This window comes from Panulirus ornatus, chromosome 1 (assembly GCF_036320965.1).
Source record: "Panulirus ornatus isolate Po-2019 chromosome 1, ASM3632096v1, whole genome shotgun sequence".
In the NCBI taxonomy this organism is placed as follows: domain Eukaryota; kingdom Metazoa; phylum Arthropoda; class Malacostraca; order Decapoda; family Palinuridae; genus Panulirus; species Panulirus ornatus.
In genome coordinates, this window is record NC_092224.1 from 70,861,829 (window position 1) to 70,878,282 (window position 16,454).

The following is a 16,454-nucleotide window of genomic DNA, read 5'->3' on the forward strand; positions in this document are numbered from 1 at the left end:
CAGCTCGATCCATTTTCAGGATAGGCGATGCTGCTGAGGCGGCCCAACTCATCACTCTCTCTCTTCCCACACTACCCCAGTGCACGCCTGATCCAGCCTCACACCCTGCCACTCACCCATGATCTAGCCTCACTTCCTTTCACATAACCCTGGCTCTGCTTCGCACTCTGCCACTCTATTCATACCCAACCTCACACCCTGACCCAGCCTCGCACCCTGCTCCCCTGCTCTGATCCAGCCTCACACCCTGCCACCCAGCTCTGACCCAGCCTCACAATCTACCACATAACCTCACACCCTGCCATCCATCCCTGACCCAGCCTCTCATCCTGCCACCGTGCCTCACGGTATACTGTGCCTCCCAAGCCAACCCCCTCTCACGGAGCTTACCATTAAGCTGTTATTCAGGCAAGGTGTCACCTGCCCAGTCGATCTCTTGTATCGTACAGCGCTGGTCTCTCACTGCTGCGGTCCCGTGGGTAACAACATGCCATCTACATACAGAACTGAGAGGGAGATGTAGAGGGGAGCGGAACGGGGAGAGGGCAAGCAGAGATGGGTAATGGAAGGGAAATGGGAAAAAGAGAAAGAAAGCAGGAAGGGACAAATGGAAAGGAAGCAGACAGGGAGGGAAAGAGAGGAATTTGAGGTGATTCTGGGAAGGAAAAGGTTGAGAGAATATGGTACAGGGAGAGGGGGAGTCAGAGAGAGCGAGGGGCTGGAAATTCTCCCATTCTGTATTATTACTTTAAAAAAAGAAAAAAACGTAAGCTGAGAGATGACTTACCCTTTGAGACTCAGTCGTCTGTTTCTGATGCAACCTTGATAAGGCGAGAAACAGCAGACTGGTATGTAAGAAATGTATATATATATATATATATATATATATATATATATATATATATATATATATATATATATATATATATATATATCCCCTGGGGATAGGGGATTAAGAATACTTCCCACGTATTCCCTGCGTGTCGTAGAAGGCGACTAAAAGGGGAGGGAGCGGGGGGCTGGAAATCCTCCCCTCTCGTTTTTTTTTTTTTTTTTTTTTTTAAATTTTCCAAAAGAAGGAACAGAGAATTGGGCCAGGTGAGGGTATTCCCTCAAAGGCCCAGTCCTCTGTTCTTAACGCTACCTCGCTAATGCGGGAAATGGCGAATAGTTTGAAAGAAAAAAAAAAATATATATATATATTAGTGTATGATGGAAGCCCTTTCTCACATACACATCATGTTAAAATCCACCACATTCCTGCAGTAATTCACTTTTCTAGACAAATTTTCCATATGTCTTAGACCTTTCCTCATTCCAGGAGGTTGACCAAAGACATCTTCTCCATAACTCTTCAACATCTATTTATTAATGTACACAACGTTTCGCCTATGCATTAGTCATCTTCAGGTGCAAGTAAATTACGCAAAACACGAGGCACTAAATCAACAATCTCCACCGTAGGAAAGTGGAGGTAGAATTCGCGTCTAGTCCCGAGAGATAGTGTATAAGACAGGTCAAGGTGCAGAGGATATTGGTTTGGGAGAGAGGATGGGTCGGAGCAACATGGGAAAGGCAGGGTTTGACACAGATGTCACCCCGATCAGTGGTCAGGCGCTGTGACCTCACTCGTTAGCCTGATCCTCTCAGATCTCCCTGGGCTGGTATGGGAGGGGTTCTCTGCTGCAGGTGACGTTGCCGGCCGGGTCTTCTACTCGCCGTCGAATTGGTCGACCATCAAACAGGGGGATTGTGGCCACTGTGTTAGACCGTGTGTTGACTGCCACGTATATAGACAGCTTTCATAACTTGTACGCGCCGTATACCCGTGCTGGACGCGATGATGCTCGTGTTTCTTTTCGTATTATCAACTGTGACGTCAGGCCTTGTGTAGGCGCCCCTTCATTAATGTGGTCAATGATGCGTCGTCCCAATATGGCCCACTTTGTGGTTTGTGCAGTTCCCAGTCACACAGCGGTGTTGGTATATCACGTCGTCCTTAACCAGTGTGTCCCGAGTGGCACCTGGTGTTGTTACGCATGTGAAGGTTGGCTGATTTAGGGATTTTGCAGTGCATGACAACTCTCGGCTCTCTCTCTCATTATCTGTAGGAATACAGGTCTTTGCCACGATATCCATGACTGCTTTTTTCGTCTTTCTTGTATGCTGGAGTGAATATGTGACGAGTGTATGTTGCGAAGTTGTTTTGCTGCTCTGATGGGAGTGATGACGTGTGCCGGTGCAGAGGTGTCCTCAGAATGGCATTGAGAATTAGTGTTGGAGTAATAATTGTTGAACCACGGTGATCCTTGGTCCAAGAGAGGCCACGAGGAGCATGCTTGCAAGGCTCTGCGGGTGATTGCCCGTACAGCGCTGTCCTTGTAGCTATCGATACACCCTCCCTCATGATCTAGATGGGCTGTGATGAAGATATCCACAGTACTTCAGCCAGTCAGTATTTAAGTTATGTGAGAACTGTAACGAGTATGGCAGAATAGAGGAGGAACAGAGGAAATTTGTAAAGAGTATTGTGAACAAGGCAGGAAGTGATCCAAAACGTTTCCATAGATTCGTCAGAGTAAATTGTCAGTTAAAGATCATTAAATGAGGCTGAGGGATTCAGACCATGTATTATGGAGGAGGAGGAAGAGTTTTGTCAGGAAATGAATAATAAGATCAAAAGTGCTTTCACAATGGAAGACAATATAGCTCAAGCAAAAGTAATGGAATGGGGAGGAGGTCTTGGAAGACCCTGAAATATCTCTAGAGAGGACGTAAAGAGAATACGAAAGGTTCTAACCCCATATAATAAGAGTCTTGATGAAGGTTTTTCATATGTGCTGAAGATGTGTACAGGTGTACGTGGTAGAGCACTTGAAATGTTGTTCAAAATATAGCTGGAAAAATGTAAAGTGTCAAAGAATGAAAAGACATTGTGTGTGAGGAAGAAGACAAGGAGTAGGCGCTGAACTACAGCCCAGTCTTCCGGAGGCGTGTGGTCTGTAAGGTACTGGAAAGCAAATGCCTCCAGCAGAGACCGGGCTTCTTAAGTGTGAGAATGCGAACCTCTTAGATTTCTGCGCGAGAGTTGGCTCTGTATTAGACAGATGAGGAGGCTTGATATGAGTGTCTGTATCGGGACTGCCAGAAAGCATTTGACGCTAACACACAGGAGAATGATCAAGAAGTTGGATCTTCTGGCAGGAATAAGGGGTAGACTTCTTCGATTGATGGAGAGATGATCTCAGTAGGGGGAACAGAGAGCACAAGTCTTGGGAACCTTCTCGAAATGGATTAACGTCACCAGTGTGTGTGCTGCCGGGATCTCTCCTGAGGTCATTACTCTTCTTGATCAATGTGAATGACTTCCAGACTTGCTGCCAGAGTCATGAGGGAGGCTGAGAGCGAGGAGGATGGCTCAGCTCACAAGGGGACCTAGACAGACTCCGAAGTTTGTCTGGTAAATGGTTGAGGAAACGCAGCTGGAGTTGATATAAAGGGGATTGGAGAGAGTGAAAAAAGATCTCAGAATGAATGTTATGTAGCATAAGCTGAAGGAACGTGTGTGAGAGGGACCTGGGAGTTAACATCGTCCCTAACCTTACGTTAGAGGCCCACATAAGGAGGACAATAATGGAGAAAGGCTGTGTGTGTCTCCAGTATTATAATGATATTCAAGGTGGATAAAGAAGTGCTCAGCAAGCTTTTCATATCCGACAGTCGGCCGAAACTAGATGATGCTTCTCATGTTTGGTTACCAGAATTAAAGAAGCACAAAGATGTAGTAGGAGGAGAGGAGCGCGTTAAAAATGGTCCCGGAGTTTCGAAGGATTAATTAAAGGGAAAGGCAAGAGGCCTTATATTTGCCCACCAGGGAAGAGAGAAGAATGAGTGGTGATCCTGACCACAACCCATAAGTTTGTCAGCCACTGTCGATGACGTAGATCGTAAACAGTTCTTCAAGAGATGTAGGAATTGAACAACCAGAGTCCACAACAACATGAAATTAGAGAAGAGACTTGTGAGAAGGGATATAATGAATTGCTTTATAGTACAGGTATTGTAGATGAGTGGAATAAACTGGGTTTTTACAACATACAGAAGTTTAAGCTGTATGAAATTATAAAGTTCAAGACATGGGGCCCTGCGAATGTAGAACTCCCTCCATAATAGAACAAATTGGTAATTACGGATAGGCATGACCTCACATATGCAGCAGTAAAAAGCTACCTTTTGATACCCTAAACTTACCACCTCTCATGTGGATACTTATTGCTCCCTCACACTGACATCTGAGATGTCCAGCGATGATGTCCTCTGTGCTATTGTCCATACTCACCGTCACCACCAGGAAGGGTGACAGACTCCGCCTCCTTTATTAAAACTCAAAGTCGGTTCACATCTTTCTAACATCCTTACCGCTAAAGTAAGCTTGGATGGACATATGTAACAAACCATAGCATTGTGGGCCTCCGTGGTGTAGCGGCTAGTGTTGCTAAACGTTACGATTTTCCTGGCCGATCCCACAGGTTTGATCGAGTTTGCGGCAGTCGGCCCACAGTCAACCCAGCTGTTCATCTCCCCAAGGGTTTAGTCGATAAATTGGTACCCCAGTCTTTTCTGTTTACTGTTCCTCGTCCTTTGTTTACTACCTCAACTGTAGTCTAATCCCGTTCCAGTATGTTGGCCTTCTCTTAACTTCTTGTTTACCCCATCAACCTTGACTGACACCATTCACAACGACCTGTTGTAAGTATCATTTATAGTTTATTGTTCCGTAACTATAATGTCTCTACTTCAGCATGTCTTAATGCTGCTAACTGTTGCAGGTTGTGCCCGGGAGCTGCGCGTCAAGGGCTGGCCCGAGCGCGTTTGTGACGGGGTCGTCGACTGTGAAGATATGTCCGACGAAGACCAGTGCTCCAACTGCGGCTCCGGAGCCTTCAGGTAATGTCCAGGGGAACCAGTGCTCCCACTGTAGTTGTGTAAGGAGCCTACAGGTAATGTCCAGGTAGTAGGGAGGGGGACCAGTGCTCCAATTGTGGCACTGGAACCTTCAGGTAAAGTCCAGGTGGAAGGAAACCAGTGTTCCAGCTGTGCTTCTCGGAACCTTCCCGTGATACTCAGGTGTTCCTTGATTTCACCTGTGGGGAAGCCTCCAGGTAACTCCTCGGTGTTTTGTACATATCTGGTCTACATCCTTGCCTGGGGCAGCGTGTGAGACCTTCATAAATAATGTCTGAGTTCATTGTCGTAGTTTTTTTTTTTTGTTCAAACTTTGGTTGAACAAAAGACATTGAAATACACAAGAGAAACGTCTTTGGTTAATGAATGTGTGAAGTGACTCAAAAAGCAGAACGGTACGATCTTTGAGAACAACTGAACTTTAAGGGTCAGGTCAGAGGTCGGGTCATCATCCTGAAGAAACATACCTTCGTGCTCAAGGGTCGTATCGTCGAGGTCAAGGGTCACGTCGTTCGTACTTGAGGCGTAAAGAGTTACCGGAGAGGGTTACTGCAGCCAGATACTATTTGGACTGAAGACTTGCACAAGTTAAACACGACCGCATCATCATTGTGGTCATTCCATGGTACGTGTGTAGCCGGTTCCAGGGGTGACCATCTTCCAGATTAGGTTCTGGATCAGGAAATGTGTCCTAGAATGCCATCATCGCCGTCAGACAGTTCTACCAGGATTCATCCATCAGTGGAACTCTCTGTGACAAATGCCATGCATATTGTGGGCAGGAAGGATCGTCACATACTGAATGAAGTTTTCATTCATGACTTAACCAGATGGACCTGGCTGCCTCACTCCACGTTGCCCCGCTGTCAGTAGGAACAGCGTCCCAAGGGCTTCCCTCATTATGGTCTCCACAAAACCACATTGTGAAGTGTGTGCTTACGTACACCACAGTCACTCTGATCCCCGGCTCCTGGGGCTGCCCTCATCCTGCGTCATCTATACGTCATACTTACTTCCACTACGTTGTTGTAACAGGTATGATAGGCAGGGTGACTCTCGCCTGACGGCAGTCATCAGCACACAGTGGAACCAGTGCAGGTGAGGTATCATCCCGTCATCAGATCTTCACACTCCAGCCACATCAGCATGCAGGACGCTCCCTCCACAACCCACCATCTCCTCGGGGTAAGCCTCTCGTCCAAGCTCGTCGAAGAATGTTTGCAGAAACTTGTCCAAAACGCACCTAGCTCGTATGTCTTTCCCTCCCGATCCTCCATTCTTCACGATAGTTCTGGACGACCTTCCGAGGAATGCCACTCCGTCAGTAGGTGGAGGGAAGGTGGCTCCGTCATGCCATCCTCAACCCCGTGATCTCGACTGTGCAAATCTTGGGTAGGATGGCATGGCCTTTGACCTGACCTGGAAGAGTTATGTCAAAAGGCCAAGCTATCATATCCCGCGGTCGTACCCTCCTGGTCCGGGAGTTTACACGCATCCAGTCCAGAGTTGGAAAGTTCCACGTTTGACCCAACTCTCGCACGTGTCCATGCTCGCCGATTTTTTATTTATGATTGTCTTCCCTCTGTAGCATCTTTCATGTTTGATTTTCCAGAGAAATTGATATCTTCATCGAGCGAAGATGATGGTTGTGTGAGCGCTTGGGCAGTAGAGTGATGGATGGGCATCATCTATACTCAAGAATCAAAACGTCAGAGCAGGATAACTCCTCTGGAAAGTTGAATATGAAAGTTCCAGAATAAAAAATGAATGGGCGAGTGAGTTAATTAATCGGTCTTGGTGCTGGAGCTTCCATTGTACTTGTATGTCTTCCAGTATTCAGTTCTTTACGCCTCGGTGTATGGTAGTCCATCCAGTGTTGCCATAGACTTGTGTTACCTGTCCTCGCCAGCTTCCTCAGTGATCGTGCCAGACAAGATGGGGAAACGTAATTTTTTGGTCGCTTTTACTTATGTTGTCTGTGTTTTGTATTACAAAGCTGGTCGCTGTCAGCTGATGCCCCTTACTTAGTACTCGTCGTTGTGGACAATATGTTTACTCAAAGAAAAGAAAAAATCTGAGATTTTCGATGAATCGAAGTCATCACTAATGTGGAGGTTCATCTTGTACGTGATAATAGACTTAAGCTCACGTTTTGGTTCATGATTTTGTCCTGTTACCACTGCACTGTACTGGCGAGACATGAACCAGTCTACAGCGATATGTACATCATGCACCAACGCTACCCGCTGGGTCGACCTTACCAGCTGGAAAAAGTTACTCGACCCCAGCGACCACCACACACTGTCACACCCTCGACCACTCCTGGCTGCCAATGCCCACCAGAGTATAATACTGTGACAAAACTTGCTAGATTTTTATGTGTGATTACGTGTCTCTCTAAGTGGCCTCAAGAGACCTTCAGTTATTATAGCGGGTCACAAGAGAAGCGCCTGTTATCATGAGCTGCACATTCGTCAGGGGAAATTGTTATCTTTCTACGATATTGATTGGTTGACGGCGTCCTTCATGATAGGTTCTGATCTTGAGTCATCCTGTTCAGGATAACGAGGGTGGCACAGTCATTAGACACTGTGCGAGTCTGTGCCACACACGACGGACTCCCAGCCCGCCAGGGGACACGGAGCCAGACTCGCCACGCATTTGCATGTTAATGATATTTGGAGGAGAAGCAACAGAGTTATGACGCAGGGGGTGATTAGTGGTGGAGGAAGTCTGTGTTTTGTCAAGTGATGTGGACGGATGGCTTACATCAGATACCTGCTTCGTTAACACGGGATGAAGAGCACACACACACACACACACACACACACACACACACACACACACACACACACACACGCGCGCGCGCACACAAGGGGACATAGACGCTAGAGTTGGTCCGATAGATCGTTGTTGAAGTTCAACCCGAGTCGATGTAGATATTATCTAGCGGGAGATGAGCTGAAGGAATGTGTCTGAGAGAGACATGGGAGTCGTCATCGTACATAACTATCGCCACTGTCCCACCTTAGAAGATTGGTTAAGGAGACCAACTGTCTGCTGGCACATATAAAAACTGCGATAAGTTCGTGGATAAGGAAGCATTCAGCAAGCTGTTCATGCCCAACACAAGGACAAAACTAGAATATGTTTGGTCACCACTCCTAGAGAAGCGCAAAGAGCTGAAAGAGAAGGTCCAGAGGAGGACAACGAAGATGATTCCAAAATAGAGAGGCCTTAGATTTTTCCCACCTTTAAAGAAGGAAGAGTGAGGAGTGACCTGATCACGACCGTAAAGTTTTTAAACCAAACTGTCGATGTTAACAGCGAACAGTTCTTCGAAAGATTTAAGGATAGTATAACCACAAAACAAGATTCAAGTAAAGAATTACTTTGACAGTATAAGAGTGGATGATATAGAAATATGGATGCGTGCACCATATAGAAACTTTTAAAAGACTCGATGATAATGAAGCTCCTGCGCAGGGGCCAGATGGGATACCAGCTGTGTTCGTGAAGAAGACCAAGACAACAGTAACGTATGCTGATGCTAACGTGAGGAAGCATCGGCGAAAGTAGCATGGCAGATATAGATGAAATGACACACACAGGAGGATCTAATTCCGAAACAAGATAGACTAGTTAGACCGACGCCTCATATACAAATTCACGGACTTTTGATCAAATACAATTGCATAAACGAAGGCCAGCGTGGATTTGTACCAGGCGACAGCACACAAACACAACCACTAGTTCACTACAATGATGTTAACAACACTGTTGTAAGGATTGAGAATGGACTTTCCTGGAGCCTCTTTGACAAGGTGTACTAAGTTTGATGAGAGCAAATGGTAGAGTAAACCAAGGAATTAGATGAAAGAGTTCCTCACAGAGAATTACTCAAGATGATTCCACATCGGAACCAGAAGCTGCCCCTTCGGGAGCACCACAGGAAAAGGTGGTACTGGCCTCAGTACTGTTGAACATACTGACCTGATACAGACACAAGAGTGGAGGAAGGTATGGTCAAGTACGTCGTGGACGACGCGAGTGTAAAATGGGAGCGGAAATGATCAAAGCTACAACAGGTTCTGAAGAACTTTATATATGATCAGAAGAGAACCTCGTTGCAGTCAATAAAGAGAAATTGGAACAAATAAGTCATGGAACCGATAACGGTTTATCGGCGTCCCGATACAAAAGGCCCCACCTGTAAAAGACATAAACAGTGAAGAAAACTCCAAGATGTAGTTTACCATGAATAAGAATCGAGAATTCAGAGATTGAGCACTTCGATAAGATAACACTGGCAAGCCTAATAATGAGTGGTATGATAACGAGGACTTTCACGACGAGAGACGGACGACTTATCAGGAAAATATGGAGCAGTATAGATAAGAAGCGAAATTGAATACAGATGCGCTGACCAGTCAAACGAATGGAAATAAACACGCGATAGAGAAGTCAGAAGCAATTTTACTTGTCATATTGATGGACTCGGAAGATACTGAACTGCCATGAGAGGATGAAAGACCTCACTTTGTATAACCTTGGGAAGAAGCAGGGGAAGATACATGGTTATGTATTACACAAGACAGCCGTTGAAAAGGATCAAAGTGGATGTCATGGATTTAATAGTACACGAGAAAGAAAGATACGGATTATTCAGGTTTGGAGCAATACCTTGGAATACGTGTAAGTCTGGAGCAATACCTTGGAACATATCAATAATATATCAAACAAGAATATACCAGCCAGGCAAAATAAAGTTTGACAATATTTATTGTAGTACCAGGAGAAACAGGAAACACACAAGGACTGGCTGTTGAAATATTTGAAACAATACTAGAGAGGTGGCTGAAGTCGCTCCTTGATGAACCTTAGATCGACGGTGATGGGAGGTGCGTGGAGGGAGGCGGAGGGGTTCAGTATCATTCATCAAGCCAGACAGGTGATGATGGCTACGTGTTAGCTATGCCATAAGGGCGAAATTTCGTCATTAGTAAGTAGGAAGTCTTTATGTGTCTTTGCTTTGCTGCCTTTTTCTTCTGCAGCATTTAAGGGCACTGCATCTAGGTCAGTAGTGGTAAGGCCAGACCACCTCGCTTGGACCTTGGGTCTGTGTTATGTTTCTCTCTCTCTCTCTCTCTCTCTCTCTCTCTCTCTCTCTCTCTCTCTCTCTCTCTCTCTCTCTCTCTCTCTCTCTCTATCTATCTATCTATCTATCTCAAAGACAGAGATGGAAAACAAAAGTAGAGGTTGAGAAATACTATGTCCATCGACATATTTGCCACACCATTATAGCCGCGTAAGATTACAGTCCATGCCACTCCCACCGAGATGAGGTTGGGACACACGTAAAAACACCAGAGGTCTGGTGTGTGTGTGTGTGTCTTTTAACCTTGTGGCCTAGGTAGCCGGACGCCCTGCCCAGGGTTCGAGGCCGACCCGTCGTCTCATTATGTCGTCCATCATCTGTATAGATTACGACTGTAGCAAGCTGTTACTGTCCTTCAGCAGATAAGCACGGCGTGGACTAATAGGTCTTCTGTTATCTGGCTTTTTCACGTACTACCAAGTTCCTCCTATCTGTCATGTCTGGTGCAAAGGGTATTGCAGCACTTGTACTAGCTGAGGAACAGCTTCCACCGTTGTCACCTCCAGCAGGAAGGTCTCCTGACTCGCCTGCGTGTTTATCACCCCAAGTGCTGTGTGTGTGGGGCTGGTCGCAATGGCTGACTGGTTCAGTAACGGAAGCATCCTATACTTGTGCCATAATGTGCTCACACAAGACTGGCAACCATCATTACCTCACGTCTTGAGTTCCTGCTATGATAATGTTACGTGTCAGCCTTTGATATGACCTTAATGGGTCAGGGCGAAGGTCACGACGCCCATACCCAGTGAACCAGATGAAATGTCGAGCGAAGGTAATGATGCGAGTTGAGGCAACGAGACGTGAACCTTTGACCTCGACGCCAAGGTCACATCACTCCAGTTTTGCAGTTCGTCAGAGAAATAGGCGATGCTTCTTTGTCAGTATCGTAAATAGAGAAGACGGTAGCTTGAGAATGTGGAGGATCCAAAACCCAGTATTATGTGAGGATGTCAACACTTGATCGCCCGATGTCAGACGTGGGTTCGGTCTGCGACGTCAGACGTGGGTTCGGTCTAGTGATGTCAGACGTGGGTTTTGTCTGGTGATGTCAGACGTGGGTTCGGTCTAGTGATGTCAGACGTGGGTTTTGTCTGGTGATGTCAGACGTGGGTTCGGTCTAGTGATGTCAGACGTGGGTTAGGACTAGTGATGTCAGACGTGGATTCGGTTTGCGACGTCAGACGTGGGTTCGGTCTAGTGATGTCAGACGTGGGTTTTGTCTGGTGATGTCAGACGTGGGTTCGGTCTAGTGATGTCAGACGTGGGTTTTGTCTGGTGATGTCAGACGTGGGTTCGGTCTAGTGATGTCAGACGTGGGTTAGGACTAGTGATGTCAGACGTGGATTCGGTTTGCGACGTCAGACGTGGGTTCGGTCTAGTGATGTCAGACGTGGGTTAGGACTAGTGATGTCAGACGTGGATTCGGTTTGCGACGTCAGACGTGGGTTCGGTCTAGTGATGTCAGACGTGAGTTCGGTCTGGTGATGTCAGACGTGGGTTCGGTCTAGTGATGTCAGACGTGGGTTAGGACTAGTGATGTCAGACGTGGATTCGGTTTGCGACGTCAGACGTGTGTTCGGTCTAGTGATGTCAGACGTGGGTTTTGTCTGGTGATGTCAGACGTGGGTTCTATCTGGTGTTGAGATGAGGGTCAGATGTCACGGATTATATATTCATTTTACCAGTATGAATATATCAGCCAATTTTCTTGAAAGACAGATGTGTGGATAATCTTCGCCTTTATCTTGCATGAGTTTCGAAGTGGGGTTCAGCTTGACCGTGAAATGGCGGCGTGAAGAAGTACCAAAGCATCGATATAGACCCATGCATACAACTTGACTGTCATTCTGGCGAGATGAAAAATGCGTTCCATCAGAGCACTTGGACTCGCTGTCAGTAAAGACATTCTTTGCAAGTTTAAATCCTGGTGACAGAGGAATGAGGGGGAAAAAATTATGAGTGAAATAGATAGACGGCGGTTACTCACCGTCGGACTGCAAATACGTGATGCCCTAAGGAACATAGATTGAAATGATGATAATTTAGCTCTGTCATGTTGAGATGAGTAATAATGGATGGATGAGCATACATTGGTAGGTTTTCTATATATGCTAAACTTAAACTTGTTTCCTTACCTATGGATCATACAATCTAAAAATGGTGACATACCATTCTTTTCATTTCTACAGTAAATTTGATGGAAGGTACTAAATTGTTAAGTAAGGGAAGAAATGTTTGTAAATTTTCATTTGTTGGCCAAACTCAAAGAACATCATCTACATACCTGAATCAAATTGCATTAGAAGGTAAGATATCCTTTAGTAATTTTGTTTCAAAAAATTCAATATAATGATTATTTATTACAAGTAAAAGAGGGTTACCCATTGCCATACCAAATTTTTGAGCATAATAATCTCCATTGAATTGAAATACATAGTCTTTTAAACATTATGTTATCAGTTCACTGAAAACAGACTTTGAAACAGGTAAATGATTATCATCCAAAACATCAAATAAATATTCTAAAAGGTCATCAACTTGAACTTTTGTGAAAAGTGAGGAAACATCAAAGCTAACAATTTTGAAATAAAAATTAACTTTTTTTTTTTTTTTTTTTTTTCCAAAAGAAGGAACAGAGAAGGGGGCCAGGTGAGGGTATTCCCTCAAAGGCCCAGTCCTCTGTTCTTAACGCTACCTCGCTATCGCGGGAAATGGCGAATAGTATAAAAATATATATATATATATATATATATATATATATATATATATATATATATATATATATATATATATATAGGTACAGTAGGGTTGAGGGTCAAGTCAATTGGGAGGTAAGTTTGAATGGAGAAAAACTGGAGGAAGTAAAGTGTTTTAGATATCTGGGAGTGGATCTGGCAGCGGATGGAACCATGGAAGCGGAAGTGGATCATAGGGTGGGGAGGGGGCGAAAATTCTGGGAGCCTTGAAGAATGTGTGGAAGTCGAGAACATTATCTCGGAAAGCAAAAATGGGTATGTTTGAAGGAATAGTGGTTCCAACAATGTTGTATGGTTGCGAGGCGTGGGCTATGGATAGAGTTGTGCGCAGGGGGATGGATGTGCTGGAAATGAGATGTTTGAGGACAATGTGTGGTGTGAGGTGGTTTGATCGAGTAAGTAACGTAAGGGTAAGAGAGATGTGTGGAAATAAAAAGAGCGTGGTTGAGAGAGCAGAAGAGGGTGTTTTGAAATGGTTTGGGCACGTGGAGAGAATGAGTGAGGAAAGATTGACCAAGAGGATATATGTGTCGGAGGTGGAGGGAACGAGGAGAAGTGGGAGACCAAGTTGGAGGTGGAAAGATGGAGTGAAAAAGATTTTGTGTGATCGGGGCCTGAACATGCAGGAGGGTGAACGGAGGGCAAAGAATAGAGTGAATTGGATCGATGTGGTATACCGGGGTTGACGTGCTGTCAGTGGATTGAATCAGGGCATGTGAAGCGTCTGGGGTAAACCATGGAAAGCTGTGTAGGTATGTATATTTGCGTGTGTGGACGTATGTATATACATGTGTATGGGGGTGGGTTGGGCCATTTCTTTCGTTTGTTTCCTTGCGCTACCTCGCAAACGCGGGAGACAGCGACAAAGCAAAAAAAAAAAAAAAAAAAAAAAAAAAAATATATATATATATATATATATATATATATATATATATATATATATATATATATATATATATTATAAAGAGTGAGGCTGGATGTGGAAAGAGAGCTGTGGTTTCGGTGCATTATACATAACAGCTAGAGAGTGAGTGTGAACGAATATGGCCTTTGTTGTCTTTCCTGGCGCTACCTCGAGCGCGGGGTGGGGAGGGGGTGCAATTTTATCGTGTGGTGGGGTGGCGACGGGAATGGATGAAGGCATCATGTATGAATATGCACATGTGTGTATGTCTGTGTATATGTATGTATACGTTGAAATGTATATGTATGTGTATGTGCGTGTGTAGGCGTGTATGTATGTACATGTATATGCGGGTGGGTTGGGCCCTTCTTTCATCTGTTTCCTTGCGCTACCTCGCTAACGCGGGAGACAGCGACAAAGTATGATAATATGATAATAATAATGTGGTGTGTGTGTGTGTGTGTGTGTGTTTTGTATGGTAGGAGTTACCTCAATACTCACAGATTTCACAGCAGTTAAGATCACAGTGTTGCTGCAGGGCGCGAGGGTAATTCTGATGGCAAGGTTTGGTGTGCCTAGGTCCAGGTGTGCGTAGTGTCACAGGAGGAGCGGACTACCGTGACTCCCCAGAGGCTAACCTGGGTCTCGAACATGGACCTCGCCGAGTTATCTCGTGATCGTGGATCCATTCACTCTGGGTCCCTTTAGTGAGGTCCATTGTTGGTGGTAGACACATCGAGTAGCATGTGTTGTCCTTCGTCATATACCTTGAAGCATTTGTTACTTGTCCAGGGTGACGGTCGGAACGTGGAGGTATGGGCTAACATGTGTTGTTGTTCTTGTGGTGCACAGGTGCGGTCCCGGGCCAGCCTGCGTGACGCAGGAGCGACGATGTGACGGCATCGAGGATTGTCCTAACGGCTCCGACGAGCGAGGCTGCTGTGAGTTCTCTCTGTCACCCTCCACCCTGCACAACCTCACCCTGCATCCTCACCCTGCACACCCTCACCCTGCACACCCTCACCCTGCACACCCTCACCCTGCACACCCTCACCCTGCACACCTTCACCCTGCACACCCTCACCCTGCACACTCTCATCCTGCCCACCCTCACCCTGCACACCTTCACCCTGCACACCCTCACCCTGCACACCCTCACCCTGCACAACCTCACCCTGCATCTCCTCACCCTACACACCCTCACCCTGCCCACCCTCACCCTGCATACCCTCACCCTTCCTATCCTCATCCTGCTGCCCTTAAATCTGACGCCTCTGGCCTTGCAGCCTTAGATCCAGTCATCCACCATCCTGTCTCTCATCACCCTGCCACCCCACCAACCTACCACTCTGTGATCCCGCCACCCGTCGCCCTGCCATTCACCACCCTGCCATCCACCACTCTGCTACTCTCCAGTCTGCCACCCCTCACCCTGTCGCCCAATCTCCCAACCGCCCTTCACCCTGCCGCCCCACACCCTAGAGATTCCGTCACTCACATTCATCATCAAATATTAAGTCTGTCATTTCACGCTCTGGTCACTCCCCTCTCCGTCAGAAGTGCTTCACTCCTCTCATACATACCCCAGCTAGGGCTCGCCTGAGCGTTAACCCCGCTGATACACCTTCGATTTACCTCTACAGTCCAACCCTTTACATCTACTCTCAGCTCTGTATTATATCTCCCAGCCCAATATATTTCACTCCCAGCCTTATATATCAACTCTTAGCCGTATGTGTCAACTCCCAGCCTTGTATATCAACTCCCAGCCTTATATATCAACTCTTAGCCGTATGTATCAACTCCCAGCCTTATATATCAACTCTTAGCCGTATGTGTCAACTCCCAGCCTTGTATATCAACTCCCAGCCTTATATATCAACTCTTAGCCGTATGTGTCAACTCCCAGCCTTATATATCAACTCTTAGCCGTATTTATCAACTCCCAGCCTTATGTATCAACTCTTAGCCGTATGTATCAACTCCCATATTAACCTACGCCCTTTTATGATAACCTCTATCCCTAAATGTTATTCTTTAGCCTTATATATTAACCATCACCCCTACATGTTAACAACCCTCAGCCCAGTGCATTAACCTTTAGCCCTATGTACTAAACGTCATCGTAGTGTATCAACCCTAGCCCTACATATTTACCCTGACTTTACATATCAACCCTAGCCCTGTATATTTACACCACACTTTTCCTTCAGATCCCAATCATATATGTATATATATATATATATATATATATATATATATATATATATATATATATATATATATATATATATATATTAGTGATGGGTGATTTAAATGCGAAGGTAAGTAATGTGCGAAAAACGGTATATTTGAAGAAATAGCGGTTCCAACAATATTATATGGATGCGATGGATGGGTTGTACGGAGGAGGGTGGATATGTTGGAAATAGAATGTTTGAGGACCATATGTGGTGTGAGGTGGTGATAAAAAGAGTATGGTTGAGAGAGCAGAGGGTGTATTAAGATGGTTTGGACATATGGAGAGAATGAGTGAGGAAAGGTTGACAGAAGTGGAGGGAACAAGGAGAACCGGGAAACCAAATGGAAGATGGATGGAGTGAAAAAGATTCTGAGCGATTCGGTCCTGAACATGCGGGAGGGTGAAAGGCGTGCACGGAATGGAGTGAAT

General features: G+C 45.6%; 1 protein-coding gene across 6 annotated transcripts in view; it reads left to right on the plus strand.

Moving 5' to 3' along the window:
* LOC139749449 (atrial natriuretic peptide-converting enzyme-like) overlaps positions 1 to 16,454 on the plus strand; it is a 1,171,820-nt gene that overhangs the window by 1,067,079 nt on the left and 88,287 nt on the right. For all 6 annotated transcript variants that reach the window (XM_071663354.1, XM_071663333.1, XM_071663362.1 and 3 more), the window contains 2 exons: positions 4,830 to 4,947; positions 14,636 to 14,724. In XM_071663354.1, the coding sequence (XP_071519455.1) occupies positions 4,830 to 4,947; positions 14,636 to 14,724 (207 nt within the window). The remainder of the gene's footprint in view (positions 1 to 4,829; positions 4,948 to 14,635; positions 14,725 to 16,454) is intronic.